This window comes from Pelodiscus sinensis, chromosome 3, assembly GCF_049634645.1.
Source record: "Pelodiscus sinensis isolate JC-2024 chromosome 3, ASM4963464v1, whole genome shotgun sequence".
Lineage (NCBI taxonomy): Eukaryota > Metazoa > Chordata > Testudines > Trionychidae > Pelodiscus > Pelodiscus sinensis.
Genome location: NC_134713.1, coordinates 133,128,721 through 133,144,724, shown reverse-complemented (window position 1 = coordinate 133,144,724; position 16,004 = coordinate 133,128,721). Strand labels below are relative to the sequence as shown.

Genomic DNA, 16,004 nt, shown 5'->3' with positions numbered 1-16,004 from the left:
GTGATTGTATTATCCAACAGCACTATATGAGATAATCCCATCCCCTGTCACTTTCTAAGAGGATAATGTAAAAGGCATTCCACAGAGACAGAGAATAATAATTTGTTAATTCCCCTCAGTATTTCATGCTTCTCAGGAGTGCAGCTAATTTTCCCTGAGTACTTTATTAAAATTCACAATGATTTTGCAACTCCACCCTAATAGCTCTCCACCGAGGCAGGGACTGTGAAGGTGAGAGCTGACAGAGTGACACTATATTTTTCTTCCTCTTCTCCACAGTTTGTATTATTCCGGCTTTCATCCCTTGAGGGCTGTCCAGATGATGAGAGTGGGCAAATTGCAGCATAGTCAAGACATGTTTCCTCAAGCACTGGAGACCTTGAAGCAGGTCAGTGTTGCCTATTGTGTTCCTCTCCTCCCGTATTCTTCATGAATCCTCCACGTATTCCTCCCCTTTCATGTCTGATTGCACCTTGCTCTTCTGAATACCATTCCCCAGTCTTTCTCTCAGTGCCAACTCCCCAGGCAATAATTGCAAAGCGTGGTGATGGGTCATTGTTGCTTATAATGTTTCAAGTGCAGGATTCCTTTAATATCAGTCATTTTTAATTACTAGTCAGTAGCGTGAAGGTACCATTAATCACCCCCTAACCTTGAATGGAAAACAGCTATTAAATAGGAGAAGAGTAAAAATATTTCAATGCATTATACTGTTCTTCCCCCTTCTTATTATATCTAATTATGCCCTCAGTTGTTTCTTGCCAGTGTGGGTGTGCAGGGTAAAAAAGAAGGAGAAACAGGAATTGTTAAATAGCCACATGCACTCCTCCTCCTCCTAAAGGGAAGGAAAAGTGGATATAATTCCAAAAGGAACTGTGGAAGGAAGATAACAAGAGTTACACTGCATTGCCCAAATTGTGCTTCCACAGACCTCTCTCCTCTATTTGCCCAGGTTCCGGGCTTGCGGTGTTGAGAAAGGAGCTCAATTTGGTTTAACACTTGAATTTTTTTATGAGTTACACTTCAAATAAACACGCAGCTTCTGTTAATCTTTGCTGTTTTTCATCATTCCGGTAGGCTCCCTCACTTGGATCTGTTTGGGCAGGCAGGGGCAGATGACCGTTTTGCGGGGCCCCGGGCAGCATAACTCCGCGGGGCCCCCCCTTTGCCACGGCGCATGCACGGGGCTTTTTTAAGCGCGGGGCCCGGGGCGGCCGCCCCGTTCACCCTGCCCTATATCCACCCTTGTGAGCAGGTGCTTCCTATTGAGTTATATTCTAGGTTTTTAAGACATCTCTGTTGTGCCTGCACTGAGTTTATATTTACTTCCTTCCAGCTCAGGCTCTGATCTGCCCTGTTGTTATATTACCATTATTACCATTTAAAAAAAATAGAGAGACAGCATAGACGCAGGCGATTTGTATCTCTGCTCCACAGCAGCTTTTGGACCCTTTAGACTATAAGTCATTTCCCATCCAATCCTCCAGTCTCTACTGCGTCATTTCTCCTGGGAAGACTTTCTACCCCTGCACCTCCTCATGGTGGCCTCCGGGTTACTACTTTGTATTATTGATGTTGCCTTTTTCAGAGTCAGGCCCGAAGGAGCTACAGACAGTAAGGTCCTACCCCAGTCTCTTCCCCCATCTTTGGAGTCTGACATCCTCTGCTTTCTTCCTCTGCTCATTGCCTCAGAAAGCCATCTGCTCCATCCTCTTGTCTTTTTGCTGCTAGGCTAGACTAAGTCTCAGCACTGACGCCAGACAAGGCTTTCTGTTCACATCATAAAACACAAACGCTGCACAGCGCCTAACTGGTATGCTTTGCTACAAGGCAAGCTGAAGCAGCAGTTTCATTTTGTGCTCACTCCCATGCTGTTCTTTGTGGGACTCACGTTCATGTGAGACCCGGCACTGCCCAGAAGCTGCTACAGCGTAGCCAAACAAACAGAAATAGCTGATGCTGTGTACTGAGGGCCCGAAATTTCTCTCACATTAGTGTAAATCTGAAGTAACCCTGCTGAAGTCAGTGGAGATACATTGAGAACCGACTTGGGCCGAGAGAACATTTGCATCCTAGAGCTCTGGGGAATTCTGGGAATGTCAAGCTTTTCATCAGCTTCAGGTATACATCGATAAGGGTACGGCTTCCTCAGACCTGGTGGCAAGGACAGCCATTCTCACAAAGGCCGGGCATATTCAGCATTCTCTCGTCCCTGGCATACACAGCTAATCATCGCTTTTGGGAGCATATGCATGGCTCTCACTGAAGTAAATGGGAGTCCGATACAGGTTTCTGAGCATTATTTTTTCCCCAAGAGTGTAAGTTAGCAAATTAAAAGAAGTGATCATCATGCCTGACTACCCCCAAATCATCACCTTCTGTTCTGTGTTTACAATGAGCTCAGACCCCTTTCCCTCCAGTACACTTTGTGCTCTTAAATGATAAATGACTCCTAAAAGATTCTTATTTCAATACAAAGGAGCAATAGGAAATATCATTGATTCAGATCGTGTTACTGAAGCAAAGGAGCACAAGCTACACAGAGTGAGGTGGGTTGAGGGCCATGCAGTTAAGGCAGTCTGACTCAGGAGATGTGGGTTATTCCTGTCTAAGGTACTGATAGCCCCATCACCTCACAACCTGTAATGTGTTTGTCCTCACACCACCCCCGTGCAATAGGGAAACAGTTACCACCTTTTTACAAGTAGGGAATTGAGGCACACGGAGGTGACGTGAATTGCCCACTGTCATCCTGGAAGGCAGTGGTAGAACAAGGAATTAAAGCCAAACCTCCAAAATCCTGAGCCAGTGCCCTACTCACTGAACCCTACTTCTTTTCCAGGGGTTCTGTTTCTTCCTCTGACACACACTTCCTCTGTGGCCTTGAGCGAGTCATTTTGTCTCTCCACGCCTTAATCCCATTCTTATAAGAAGTACAGTGAGAGACAATCACTAAACAGTGAAACACGGGGGAAGATTGCAGCTAATGATGTCAATACAAGCAAAATCAGGCATAGCAGATTAATGGTCACCTGCTGATGGCCTTTGAGGACAATGGAGCTGCACTGATTTAACAGAGAGCAGAGTTTGTCGCTTCTTGTTAACATGATGTGGTTTGATCCTGCACTCCCTGAATTCCAAGACACAGATGCACTAAGATAATGTTGCCTCTTTCTCCTCCTTTTCCCTCAGATGGTTCTTGTAAATGGTCTTGATTTTATTCTTCGTTCCATCGGGGTAACTATGAGCCAAAATATAGAGTTATATTAGTTTATTTCTTTTCACTTACCTTTTGTGTTTGTTTAGAAGTGATACAATAGACAAACTCAAGAGTTGTAGCCTTCAATGCAGACATTGTCTGTGAATTTGTATTCCCATTACTTAATATCCATATATTACATGTGTAACTTAGTATTTTATGTTCTTTACAACAGTGTTTACAGATTAATTGAAGTTTAACAACCGATTATGAATGTATGTTGCATAGTTGATAACTTCCATGTTTTTAATAATAAATTAGTATTTAATGTGATGTCTGTCTTAGCAAGTCTTAGTAAGTTAAATCCTCACTTGATAGGTTTAATTTAAATTGTGTCCAATTGTGGTTATTAAAAAAGCTGATGAGAAAGTAATCAATTCTGGTTCTCTTTCATTATTCAGAAGTGAGCCATATGGCTGTCAGGTGCAAGCTAATCTGTGTTGCCATTTCCCCTATGACATTTATAGCTTGCAAACATGCGCAGTTCAAACATGCTCAGGAGATGTTTTGAATCCTCAGTCTGAGTTCAGCTTTCATAGATGTTACTATAACATTCTAATAGGTGTCCGTGCGTTGTGTCAGTATTCGTTTTTCTTATTCTCTCATGTCTCAAGCTCTTGTGTCTCAGGTGCCCAACACTGCTCCTCATTCTCTTATGTTACTGTAGGAAACTACATAGATAGGATCAACAGGAGAATCCTCATAGATCTGGCCGAATGAACAAATGGACATTTAGGCATTTTAAAATATATTCTCACTTTACAGTCTGCCATGAGTAAGGGCAGCACATAGGTGTGCTTCTCCAGGAACTGACCAGGTTCTGTGATCACAGAATCACAGTTTCTAGACTTGCTCTCTTTTTTCTTTCCTAGGTGAGTAATCTGCTACTGATCTTCAACTTAGCTAATTAATTCCCCACCCAGACCAGTGGTTGATGTATTCAGGAAATAAAAGATGAGACTCAACCCATTCCCCATGCAGCAGGGCTTAACTCAAAATAAGCTACGCAAATTGAGCTAGGTCCATGGCGTATCTTATTTTGAAATAGGGAGCGTCAACACAGCACTTATTTTGAAAGAGATCACTCTTCCTCTGAATTCCCATATTCCTCATACAATGAGGGTTATGGAAGTCGGAGTAAGAAGTACTCCAGCTTAATAGTATTTTGACATTATTTCAAAATAGTGTTGCAGTGTAGACGTACCTCTCGTGCTCTGTGACCTGTGATAATGCAGGTAATGGGCTGTCTTGTGCAGCATCATAAGGGCAGGTCACATCTCGCTCTTCATTTGAGCCAAGTTCTGATCCTCTTTTAGTCTGCCTGCATGGAACAATACCCATGTAAATCAAAGTAGAATATGGCTTTTTCTGCTAAATCCATCTTTGGTGTAACTTAGATAAACCCATAGGCTACGTCTACACTGGCATGAATTTCCGAAATACTATTCCGTTTTCAGTTTTTCTGGAAAAGGAGCATCTACATTGGCAGGCTGCTTTTCTGGAAAAGCCCTTTTTCCGGAAAAGCGTCTGTGGCCAATGTAGACGCGCTTTTCCGGAAAACAGCCCCAATCACCATTTTCGCGATCAGGGCCTTTTTTCCGGAAAAGACTACTAGGCTGTCTACACTGGCCCTTTTCCGGAACAGTGTTCCGGAATAAGGACTTATGCCCGAGCAGGAGCAGAATAGTTTTTCCAGAATAGCGGCTGATTTTGTACAGTAGAGCATCGTTGCTTTTCCGGAAATTCAAGGGCCAGTGTAGACAGCTCGCAGCTTATTCCGGAAAAGCGGCTGATTTTCCAGAATAAGTGGCCCAGTGTAGACACAGCCATAGAGTAATACCAGGGCTGGATTTGGCCCTTTGCAATTAGATGTGTTAGAGTCCTCCCTCCTTGTATTCAGGAGCAGAAACTGTCAGCTACTACAAGCCACTGTTTCATGCATTCCAACACTGAATAGCATCCTTCCTGGAACATTAGACAGACTGATTTCAGTATTAGCATTAAGAAGGATTTTGGATATGCAGAAAGAATTGGGATCTGAGTAAGATTCACATTGTTCATGTAAATCCCATGTAATCTGATTTCCATGGCCACTACTCCAGTGTTTTGGTTGACAACCCCCTTTGCATCATGTGTGGAGTGTTTCAACCCTAAGCGCCCCCCCCAAATGCATACATTTCATGTCCCTTCCCCTTGGCTGCCCTTATTGCTACCTTCCATGTTAGCCTAGGTCAGGCCTCTACTAATCGCCTGCAGTATTTAGCTCTTCTCTCCGTAGCCCCAAAATGGGGGTTAAATTAGGCAACGGGCTTTGTGATGGCTCTCCTACACCATAGTAATTTCTGGTTGTAAAAGTACATTGAATCCTCCAATAGGAAATGGCCACATTACAGGGAGGCAATACTGTACTTCTGGAATACAATCTGAAACTGGCTAATTTTAACAAAAGCAAATTAATTTTTTTATTGTTAATAGCTACACTCTGCATTGTTCATGATTTGGAAAAATGTAACCTCTCTGTGGAATAGTGGTATAGGAAAATACAGACTGTCCTTGTAGCGGAAAAGCTTCCGCACCATATACGTGCACAGGAGAACAGCCAAAAAGAGGACAGGCATTTAGAAATTTGGTCATATTGTCTAGAAGAGGAGTGTTGTCCAGTTGGCAAGCCAGAATATTTAACCAAGTTTTTTGAATGCGAACCTAATCCTGAACAGGTAATGTATGATGTAGTGTGGTGTTGTTTTATTATTACTTTGCCTTACTAAAAAGTTTGAAAAAAAATGAACAAGTGAGAATAAGATTATAATTCAGTGAAACCTTTTCCAGAAAATAGCTATAGATGAGCCACAGTCCTAATAACCAGCTTGACTTTGAAGAGCCAGGAAAGGCTCTACTAAATTGGCAGTCATGGAAGTGCACTAGTGAGCTATCAGAAGACAAGATACTACAACAGGAGCAGTATGGTCATGTTAGGGCAGTAGCAGAAGTGTGTGCCTACAGCTCATGGGAAACCCCTGCCAATGAGAGAGGGTATGATTGACTGCTAGGGTACGTGTTGGCCGAAGCAGTAAAAACGGATTTAAATAATAATTACCTATCACAGTTCAGAAAGGTAATTCCTCCCCATTAAAGCCTGTCACAGCGGGGCTTTGTCTTGGAATTAGGGAGCATTGGGCTGGAATTCACATTCCATCCCAGGGCTGATCCATGGGACTGCAGCATAGTTCCTTCTTGACTTTCAAGCTATCCATGGGGCTTGGATAACTGCCCCATCATTCCATGGGTTTGTGACACTTGAGGCCAGATGGTATCTGGCCTTTGACTGGCTGCACAAGGCAGATTGGGGCGGTGAATGGTCGGGCAACGTTCAGTCCCTGCTTGCTTCTGGGACCTGCTTGGGGCATCATCGCTCCTTAAAAGGCCAGACAGAAGTGCTGGGATCCTGCCCAGCTCATTTATCAGGATACCGTATGCTCTGTCCTCCAGGGTAATAGGCAACACTGTGAACCATGGGTCTCTTCCTGAGGAAGTGCAGCTCTTTGAGCAAACCCTCAAAGTGTATCTGACCCTTCCCCCTAGCATCCTATCCATGCCAATCTATTCAATGCAGTGTCCCGGCTGCCCTGATGTTCTGCTCATGAGTCCTCTGTTACAGCACTACCCTGGCCCTCCACTCTGGGGTGCCTGTCACTAGAAATGAGCAGGATCAATTTCTTCACTATGCCCCCAGATGATGTTCATAAAGATGCAAGTAAGAGTTTTTTAAATGAATAATATGGGGACACATCCACATGCTGAATCGTGTCCTTTCCCAGCATAATCCATCACAAATTATTACCCTTCGGTAAGTGGAAGAGAAAGCCGGGTAAACCCTCTCACCTCAGCTGCCATGCAACACCTGAGAAATTTCCCTTTATACGAACAGATTTTGTTTTAGGCCCTGCTTCCATTAGTAACAGTGGCTATGATTATTGTAAAATGAGGCTAGTTCTAAAAGGCATTTGTTGTTCTTTGCCCTGTGCAACAAGCGTTTGTTTTAATCAAGCAGCATTGGAGAAACAAAAATAATGTGTCGGTATACTGACCTTCACATTGCACCATATCAGTGCGGTGCAGTTTTCTTTCTTCTTTCATCATGATGGAGTAACGTGGCAATACATTTGCATATGGGCGCATGCATCTGTGCTGTTCAGCACCTCTTCTCATCCCAGTTAAAATCAGACACAAGTGAATGTGCTGTGCTTTCATTTGCATTCACAGAGGCACATTCAGACTAGTCATCTAATGGGTTTTTATATTCTTGAGGGAGAAACTGTGCAGCTGATGACACTATGCCCTGTGTCACAGAGGCATGATTACTGTAGTTCTTCATAATTAGATTGATTCCTTAAGCCGAGATGGAGATCACAAGATCCAGCCTCAGCTCTCTTATTTAGTGTGAGAGACATAGTCTGGCTAGAGAATAGACTAGTGTTCTGAAAACAGGAACTGCATTTGCCATTCTGAGCTTCAGCTTGTTTTGTTCAGAAAATGTGTTGCACTGAGAGTGACAATCACCTCAGGAAAGCAGGCCTGCATTAGGCCAAGGCCTTCTGCTCCACTTAAGCCCTCCAGTGGGTCCAGTATGAGAGTTTAAGATGACACTGATACTCTTGCCTTCGATTTTAATGGAACCAGGGTATGACCCTTAATGCAGGGCTTAATTGGGGCCTTCTGCAGTAAGGAGATGTTCACCCAGGAAAAATGAAATGAGAGAGACCAGTTGCAATATTTGCCACAGTAATGATGAGATGTCTGGGAGGGAAGAGAAGGGTTTTGTTCATTACTGATGACTAGAGCTGGGTGAATGATTTTTTTTTTAGTTCTTTGGTAGTTTGAAATCAAGGGGGAAGAAAGGAGTTTCAGGTTTAACTAAAATGGAAAATTCCAAGCAGATAATTGCAAATTGAAACAATCCATTTTGGATGATTTGAAACAGGTCATTTCACTTGGAATGTTTCACTAGTTTGTGTGCCCTAACCACTTCACTCTAGAGACCAATGACTGGTCAGGTATGTTATACAAAGAGGAGCGGTTTCAACAGGATCGACTGAGAGAACACTATCCCAAACTAGCATATAAACCTGATGGTTAGGACACACATCTAGGTAACACTTAGGTTCAAATTCATGCTCTAGAGTAGGGATTTGAAGTCAGTAGTCTTCCATATCCCTTCTGAGAGCTTAACCACAGGGCTAAAAATGAGATGATAGCCACCCTCCTTTCTTCCCTGCCTTCTATTGTGAATGTAGCCAGATTTTTTATTTTCAGACTGAAACTATTTGGCACATTCCTGTCAAGTTCACAAATAGTTTTGCATCAACCAAAACTGCCTTTTGTGACAAATAAGCTGTCTGCAAAATGTTGATCAGCGTTGATAGTGACATCATTTCGAACAAAGGTTTACTATTAAAGTTTTGGGGTTTTATTTGCTTTTTTAAACACAGGCATTCCAGTTGTCTGGCTAGCTAGCATTGACCCTAAGATCTAGGCATGCCTATGTCTCCAGTCCGCTAACATGGACACTGCAGTCTACAGCATGTTCTGCCTATGAGGCCACAGTTGCTACTTTTTCAGGTGGTAAAATGTACCTGTCAATAAATCCATCATTGCCTATTCTATTTTAATCTGCACTGCCAGGATGGCTCTTCTATCATATAAGTGGCCATTACCAGTCCATGTGTCACTTTTTTTGTATGCCTCTATCAGATGAGAGCTGGTTTTTACTCTGATAGTTTTTTATATTTCTTTTCTATTAAAAAAATAGCCCATTAAACATATTTTAATACCTAGGGTTGTGTGACGTGAAATTTCCCACAACTTTATTGAGATGTTTTTTGACCTTCCCTTTAGAAGTATCACGTTAGTGAGGAAAACATGGAATGTTAGAAAAGTTGATATGTTTTTTCAGGGAAAATAACTGCCCTATGAACAAATGTAAATACAAGAATTTAGCAAAATATGACCAGATTTGAATATCTATAAAATAAGACAAGGCAAATTTAGGATTTCAGATTTTATTTCAGATACTTGGGTTCCTCTAACAAAGTCAAAAATGTTTCTTTTTGACTTAGATATACCTTCCTCCTCCACTTTTTTTTAAACTGTCTAGCCCCAGGGATAGCTCAGAGCCTACATAACCAGCAGAAATTTATGCACTTTGTGATTTGCTCTACAACTGCCTTCTGATTTGTTTGTTCAATCCTTCTGCCACTCTCCCCTTAAAAATAGTTAATTGGAAGTAAATGTAAAGATAATCTAGCATGTATAGCCCTCCATTTGTCAACCTCTGAACACTGGAAATAAAATATTATTGTTCTGTTTACTTTTTCAACACATCACATCATATTATTTCAATTCCAAATAAGGCTTTGGAACACTATTTAAGAAAGGAGTCTTCCACAACAGCAAAAGGATTGAAATCTGGTCAGATATGAGAACCTGAGCAGAAATCTCAAAGGAGTGTAAATGAATCAGGAAGTACCTTATTAGAAGTAATGGCCTTTGTGTGAGTTGAGATGGGGGCATTTCAGGAATTATTAAGGCAGGGACTCTATAGCACAACAGAAAGGGAATAGCAGGGTAGGCAGCATAGCAAAATTCACATGTAGATTGTGTTCCCTAAGGCAGTGGCTCTCAATCTTCGCAGACTACTGTTCCCCTTTCAGGAATCTGATTTGTCTTGTGTACCCTCCAACTTTTACCTCACTTAAAAATTACTTGCTTACAAAACCAGACAGAGATATCCAAAAGTGTCACCGCACACTGTTACTAAAAAATTGCTTACTTTCTCATAATTGCCATTATAACATAAATTGGCATGCTAATACTGCACATTTAAGTGTATAGTTTATAGAGCAGTACACACAAGTCACTGTGTGAAATTTCAGTTGGTACTGTCTTTGCTAATGCATTTTATGTAGCTTGTTGTAAAACTAGGCAAATATCAAGATGAGTTGATGTACTTCCGTAAATCACCTGTATATCCCCAGGTTGAGAACCGCTGCCCTAAAGTGGAGCTATAGATGTGAACTTGAAGGTAAGAGATGGTGAACTAACTTGTCCCTTTTCCTCTTCTCAAGGCTTACAACATTATGAAAGTAACACATGGAGCAGATCACAGCCTGGTACAAGAGCTGATGAAACTTAAGGACCAGTGTGAAGCTGCCATACAAGGACAGTGAGAATGATCTCAGGCTGGAAAACTAACATTTGGGGGAAAAGGAAAGCAAGTTTTTTAATTGACATCTATGCCCTGAACCAAAGTTCTCTGAATTCACTGGAGTGACTCCCATTGAGTTTGGTAGGGTTTGGATCTGGCCCTGTTTCCTTTGCTAAAATGTTTAATGTTTATTAGCTTTGCTGCTCTGTGCGGTAATTTTCCTCACTGAATTCAAATGTGGAAGGATATAGGCCATTTTGAGGAGTCTACTTTCTGGGGAGCAACTTAATAGCAAACAAGTCTTAGCAATTAATGTAACATGTTGGCAATAAAACATACCTTTATACCGACTGCTGCTGTGCAAAAATCAGCATCTCCTTTGGCTGTTTATGAGGTGTTTAAATGACCCTTCTCTGATTTTATTTTTTAATAAATGGGCTTGAATCAAAATCCCAGGTTCAAATGTCTCTGGACATAGGAAGAGTTTGAAAACCAAAGTGAGATCCAGCCCGTATTTGTCTCACCATCCTGTTGGTTTCCTTCTCTCACTGTCTGTTGAATGCCTCTTTCTAGGCTGCTCGTTATGTGGAGGGTTGCTAGCTTTCATGACCGGATGCCATTTGCGACAAGAGTGGCTGATCCATCCGGTCGGGAAAGTTCACAACCCTAGTGGAGAATGATCTCTGAATCCCCTCTTGTGAAATCACCACTATCTTCCCTGCTTATTCAGATCCCTGGTTTTTTCTGCAATACCCACAAAGTGTGAGTTCATAATAAAAGAGTAAATATATAATTACACATCCACCTCTGTTGTAAATCTTAGTACCATTTTAGTCAGTGGACAATTGACTGTGCAGGTTTACATCAGCTGAGGATCTGGCCCCAGACACAGAATCAATAGATACGTAGAAAACATAAATTATGCCTTCTCTTGATTTCCCAGCATATCCTGTCTCTGAAGGCCTGACTCCAAGCACGTGGAAGTCAATGGAAAGAAACGTGAGGTGCTGGATGAGTTTACCCTCTAAACTGCAAGCTCTTCAAGGCAGTAACTCTCTTTAGCATGTGTCCTGAATGGGGCTCAGCACATTTATAGCATTTCCAATAATAGAACAATATCTATACTTTATAAATGTCTCCTCTCTTTATAATGAACTAAACTGAGGCATTGGATCAGAACATGACTGAATTTAAGAGTGTTTGAAATTCTGGTCTGAATTTTGCCCCCATATATTTTTTCTTTAAGGGACATTGTAATGAGGCATCTTCCCCCCACTGGTTTTTAAGGGCCCTTTGCAAGAGGCAGCCAATCAGAGAGGGGTTGTGGGAGCAAGGCTGGATTGGCCCATATAAAAATGGCTGCAGAGCAGAACAGCTTGAGTCGCTCCCTGGAGCTTGAGGAAGGAGGACTGGCTGCCGTTCAGGCATAGGGCAGCAAACACTGTGGACAGAGCAGTGCTGCAGGCAGGGACCCAATGAGTTAAAGGCAGTTTCTGGTGAGGTGCAGAGATCTGCAGGCCCTGAAGCAAAGGCAAAGAGGGTGCTAGGGCCATGGGAAAGTGGCCCAGGGAGAGTTGAAGGGGATGCAGCAAGTGGTTGCCATTTATAGGGTTCCAAGCACCTGGAGTTCCTTCCTTCTTTCCTCCACTGAAGAAGTGGCTGCCCTGAGGAACTGTGATGCTGTCTCCTGAAATGGGGGAACATGGAGTGTGGTGTGGCCTCTGGATCAAAAAGTTAGTGTATGCAGGGGCAACAGTGTAGGACTGTGCCATGAAGAGGATGTTCCTAGGACTGACCTCAGTCCATGAGCAGAAGAAGGGTCGGTGGAAAGATATCACCAGAAGAGGGTGGACTGGCAAACAGAGCTAAACCCCAGGACAGCCAACATGAAGTGCCACAGTGGTGAGTCCACTCTATCACAATTGTCATTATGATTATGGGGTTCCTCAGTTCCAACTGCTTTAAAAACTATCTCATGGATATATCCAGACCAGTGATCCTTTTGCCTTCTGCTCTAGAGCCAAATAAAACTGGTCAGGACTGAGCACAAAACTTCCTCAATATCTGTAGTCGGGGATGTATGCTTGATTATAGACCAAGGCAGAGCAGAACTGTGGATTATCAATTTGCTGGCAGGCTGATTTATATATTGGCCAGACAAAATGAGGAGCACTGATCAAACTCACTGACAGTGTGGGAGGGGAAGGAAGAAAAGGGCCAGTGTGATCCCACTTCTAGCAGCAGCAAGGAGGAAGGCAGATAAGGGAGAGAAAGGCCCTTCCCCTTGCAACAGCCAGTAGTGGAGGGGATTGGGGGCATCAGGAAAACAGAGGGGACCTCTCTCTGCCAGTAGAGTGCCAAGCAAAGGAAAACCTTTTGTTCCTTTCAGTGCAGGAGAGAGGGAGATGGAAAAGAACTGAGGAGCTGATCTTCCCCGTGCCTTACAAATTTACTGTAACCCCACATTCTCCTAGATTGGACACACCTAATCTGAGCTGAGCATGACCCTGCCAAAATAAACCCCCAAAAAACAAACAAAAAACCCACTTCTCTCTGACTGTCTATCCAGGGTTCTAGCACCAGACATCAGATTGGTCCAACAGAAGAGTCCTGCATTCTCACACAGGGTCTCCAGTTCTGATTACAAGACACTTTGTCATGTCATCACAGTGTTTTGATCTTGTGGCTTACAAAGTCACTCTGTGATGAAGTGGCTTTTATTCAAGGTTGAGCTTCCTGGCTTTAGACCATATTATCCAGTTCAGACATCGTCTGAAGTCAATGCATTTCACTCTGGAAAAACTTCACCCACGATCTCCATTTCTCTCACCAGTTGTATGTTCTTGTCAGTGGGTGGGGTTAAAAACAGGTACAACTTCCTGGTTTTCCATGAAGTTGACCCTGCATACACTAAGCCTGAATTTGAACTTTTTGATCCAGAGGCCAATAAGTTTCAGCTCATGTTTCTGTTAGATATATTAGCACCTTGCGTGTTAACTGTTAACAATGTGTTTAATTTCTAGAATAAACTGAGAAGTCTTAACATCAAGGTAATTTAAATACAACCAGCATGTACATAATAGCTCTCTCCTTTTTTCTTTCAGATCAAGGGTAAGCATTTTCAAACGCACCTAAGATTTGCACTTAGCCCACGTTCCATTGTCTTTCAGTGATATTCAGGCTTCTAAATGCCCATATCACTTGTGAAAATGAGACTTAGAAGCCCAAGTCATTTAGGTGCTGTGGAAAATATTACCTTAAGTCTAATGTTATGGGCCAAAGTATGTCCTGTGCAAAGATCCTTTCAGCATGCTAAACTGTTTCTCAGTCTGATTCACAAGTTGTCCTTGCCAAGGTGTAAATTAGAACAGGCAGGGGCTACTTTTAATGGGCAAGAGCTAGTTACGGTCCCTGAAGGAGCATACGCAAGCTGTAAACTGGCAGAATGGAGTTGTATTATGCCCTGCCTTGGCACATCATTTCCTTCCCCACAACACCTCCTAGACTGGGGGTTGGCAACACTACCAGCTTTGTACCAGCTGAGAATTCGTAGTCTGGCAGATATAGAACCTCTTTGTATATTTTAGGCAGGACAAAGGGACCAGAGAATTTGGCCCTGTACATTTTAGTCGTCCTACAAATCTATTAATGAATTGTTAGCATACTTCAGTACACTTATTTCACGTTTCTTTAAGCAGCAATTACACTCCTTCCCTCTATGTATCCAAAATTATCGGTTGGTAGGGTTGCATGTCAGTGTGCTGAGAGTCATTTAGGACATAAAGATGGTGCTGAATTAAGAAATCATTTTGCATAGTCCTCGCTGTGGGGAGAAGAGCATTTATTGGAAAGAGCTTTTTCCCCAAGCCCGTTAAGGAGTGAACTGTTATTGCCAGGGCTGCCGACATTAATTTTTAATCCAGAAACATGTTAGCAAAGGTAAATATGTGTGAGGTGTATTTAAGCTGAAATAATTTACAACTTCGAAAACATCACGGAAGGTGTGGCTTTCCTTGCTAATGATTTGTTGTGGCTACTGTAGATATGACTGTCATTTAATTCATCTATAGTCATTGTAAAGTCAGATTTTTCACACCAGTAACTTGACACCATTAATTACTATGAGACGAGAACACATTTAAAGTGAAAAGAAACACTCTGGGCATAATTTATAGCCATGGCACATGACTGCCAACGTCGGGAAAGAGCGCCTGTCAAGATGTTTGAATTTGTTCCAGAGTGTGAAGCATTCACTTGCCCGGCAGTAATATTCAAAATGTGCAGCATTTCTGGAGTGCATAGCAGGACACGAGGCCACAGGCCAAGTTGCTTCAACCTCCCAAGAAGTGCAGTAATCCCCACAGAAATGCATAGCTTCATAGCGTTTTATTACTATTATGAACAGGAAATTATATGGGGGAAGGGTCAGATGCAGGTAGTTACAGGGATTGGAAACGGAGCAATGGCAGCACTGAGAGCCAATGAGAATAGTCCGGATCAGTGTTCCCTCTTAAGTTTTTCCATCCATGAGCGGAGTGAGTTCTGTCTTGTGTGCCAACAATGAGGTGTCATGCGCTTATTTGGATGTGAGCCACTGTGGCACCCACCAGTGGCGCCGCTCCCCAAGAGAGTCTCCCAGATAGCACCCCCCACACCTCTTGGGGAGAAGGTAAGATGTCCTTCCCGCCCCCTCCTCTGGCCCCGGGGAGCGCAACTCCCTAGGCAACGTGTGCAGGAACAGGGACTGCCCCAGGCTGCTCCTCATGGGGGTGCTGTGAGTACCTACCTGGGGCAGAGGAAAGCTGCTGCCAGCGCCCAGGGTTTGCAAGGAGTGAGGTGCTGGGGGTGGGGCAGTGACATGTGGGGAGCGGGGGGACATAGGGTTTGGGAGCAGGGGGCTCTGGGGCAAAAGAGAGGTGCAGGAGGGGGGAAGAAAGATGCAGGGGGCCCCAGCCCCAGGAGCAGCCACATCACAGCCCAGATCCAGCTTTGGGCAGCTGCCACGCAGCCAGCCCAGAGAGCAGTTGGGAAGCCACTTTGCAGACCTGAGCAGAGCTCCAGCCCTGGAGAAGGGCTAGGGCTGGCCCTGGCCAGTGGAGCCGCCCCCCTGCCACATGGCCCCAGTCCCCCCACCATACAACCCCCCCACATGGTCCTGGCCCCCCAAGCAGGCCCATGACTGGCCCCAGACTCCTAGCCCCATTAGCAAACCCCCCACCCCACAAGTAGGCCCCCCAAGCTGGCCCCGGCCCTCTAAGGAGGTCCTGGGAACCCTCTCCTAGCCACATGACAGGTCCTGGCCCTGGCCACCAAAGCAGGCCCCAGTCCCCGTCCTGTCTCCCCAGTCCCCGTCCTGTCTCCCTATCGCCCCAGTCCCCGTCCCGTCTCCCCATCACCTCAGTCCCCCCCAGCAATCCCCTCCCACACTCCGCCAAAGCCTGGTGAAGCCGCCTGCTGAGCCACTCACCTTCTGGCAGGAATGTGAGTGCTGCTGTGCAGCTCTGCAAAGTAGGTGGGCAGGTGGGTAATTTTTTGTGCATG

The 16,004-nt window shown here is 43.9% G+C and overlaps 1 protein-coding gene across 2 annotated transcripts in view; it reads left to right on the top strand.

Annotated features, from left to right (window-relative positions):
• Window positions 1-10,813, top strand: part of SMYD3 (SET and MYND domain containing 3) — a 612,222-nt gene extending 601,409 nt beyond the window's left edge. Inside the window, exons 11-12 of one of the 2 annotated variants that reach the window (XM_075924902.1) lie at window positions 280-388; window positions 10,384-10,813. In XM_075924902.1, the coding sequence (XP_075781017.1) occupies window positions 280-388; window positions 10,384-10,485 (211 nt within the window). In that variant the 3' untranslated portion in view covers window positions 10,486-10,813. The remainder of the gene's footprint in view (window positions 1-279; window positions 389-10,383) is intronic. The other variant, XM_075924904.1, reaches the window with a different exon arrangement.
• The last annotated feature ends 5,191 nt before the right edge of the window (window positions 10,814-16,004 follow it).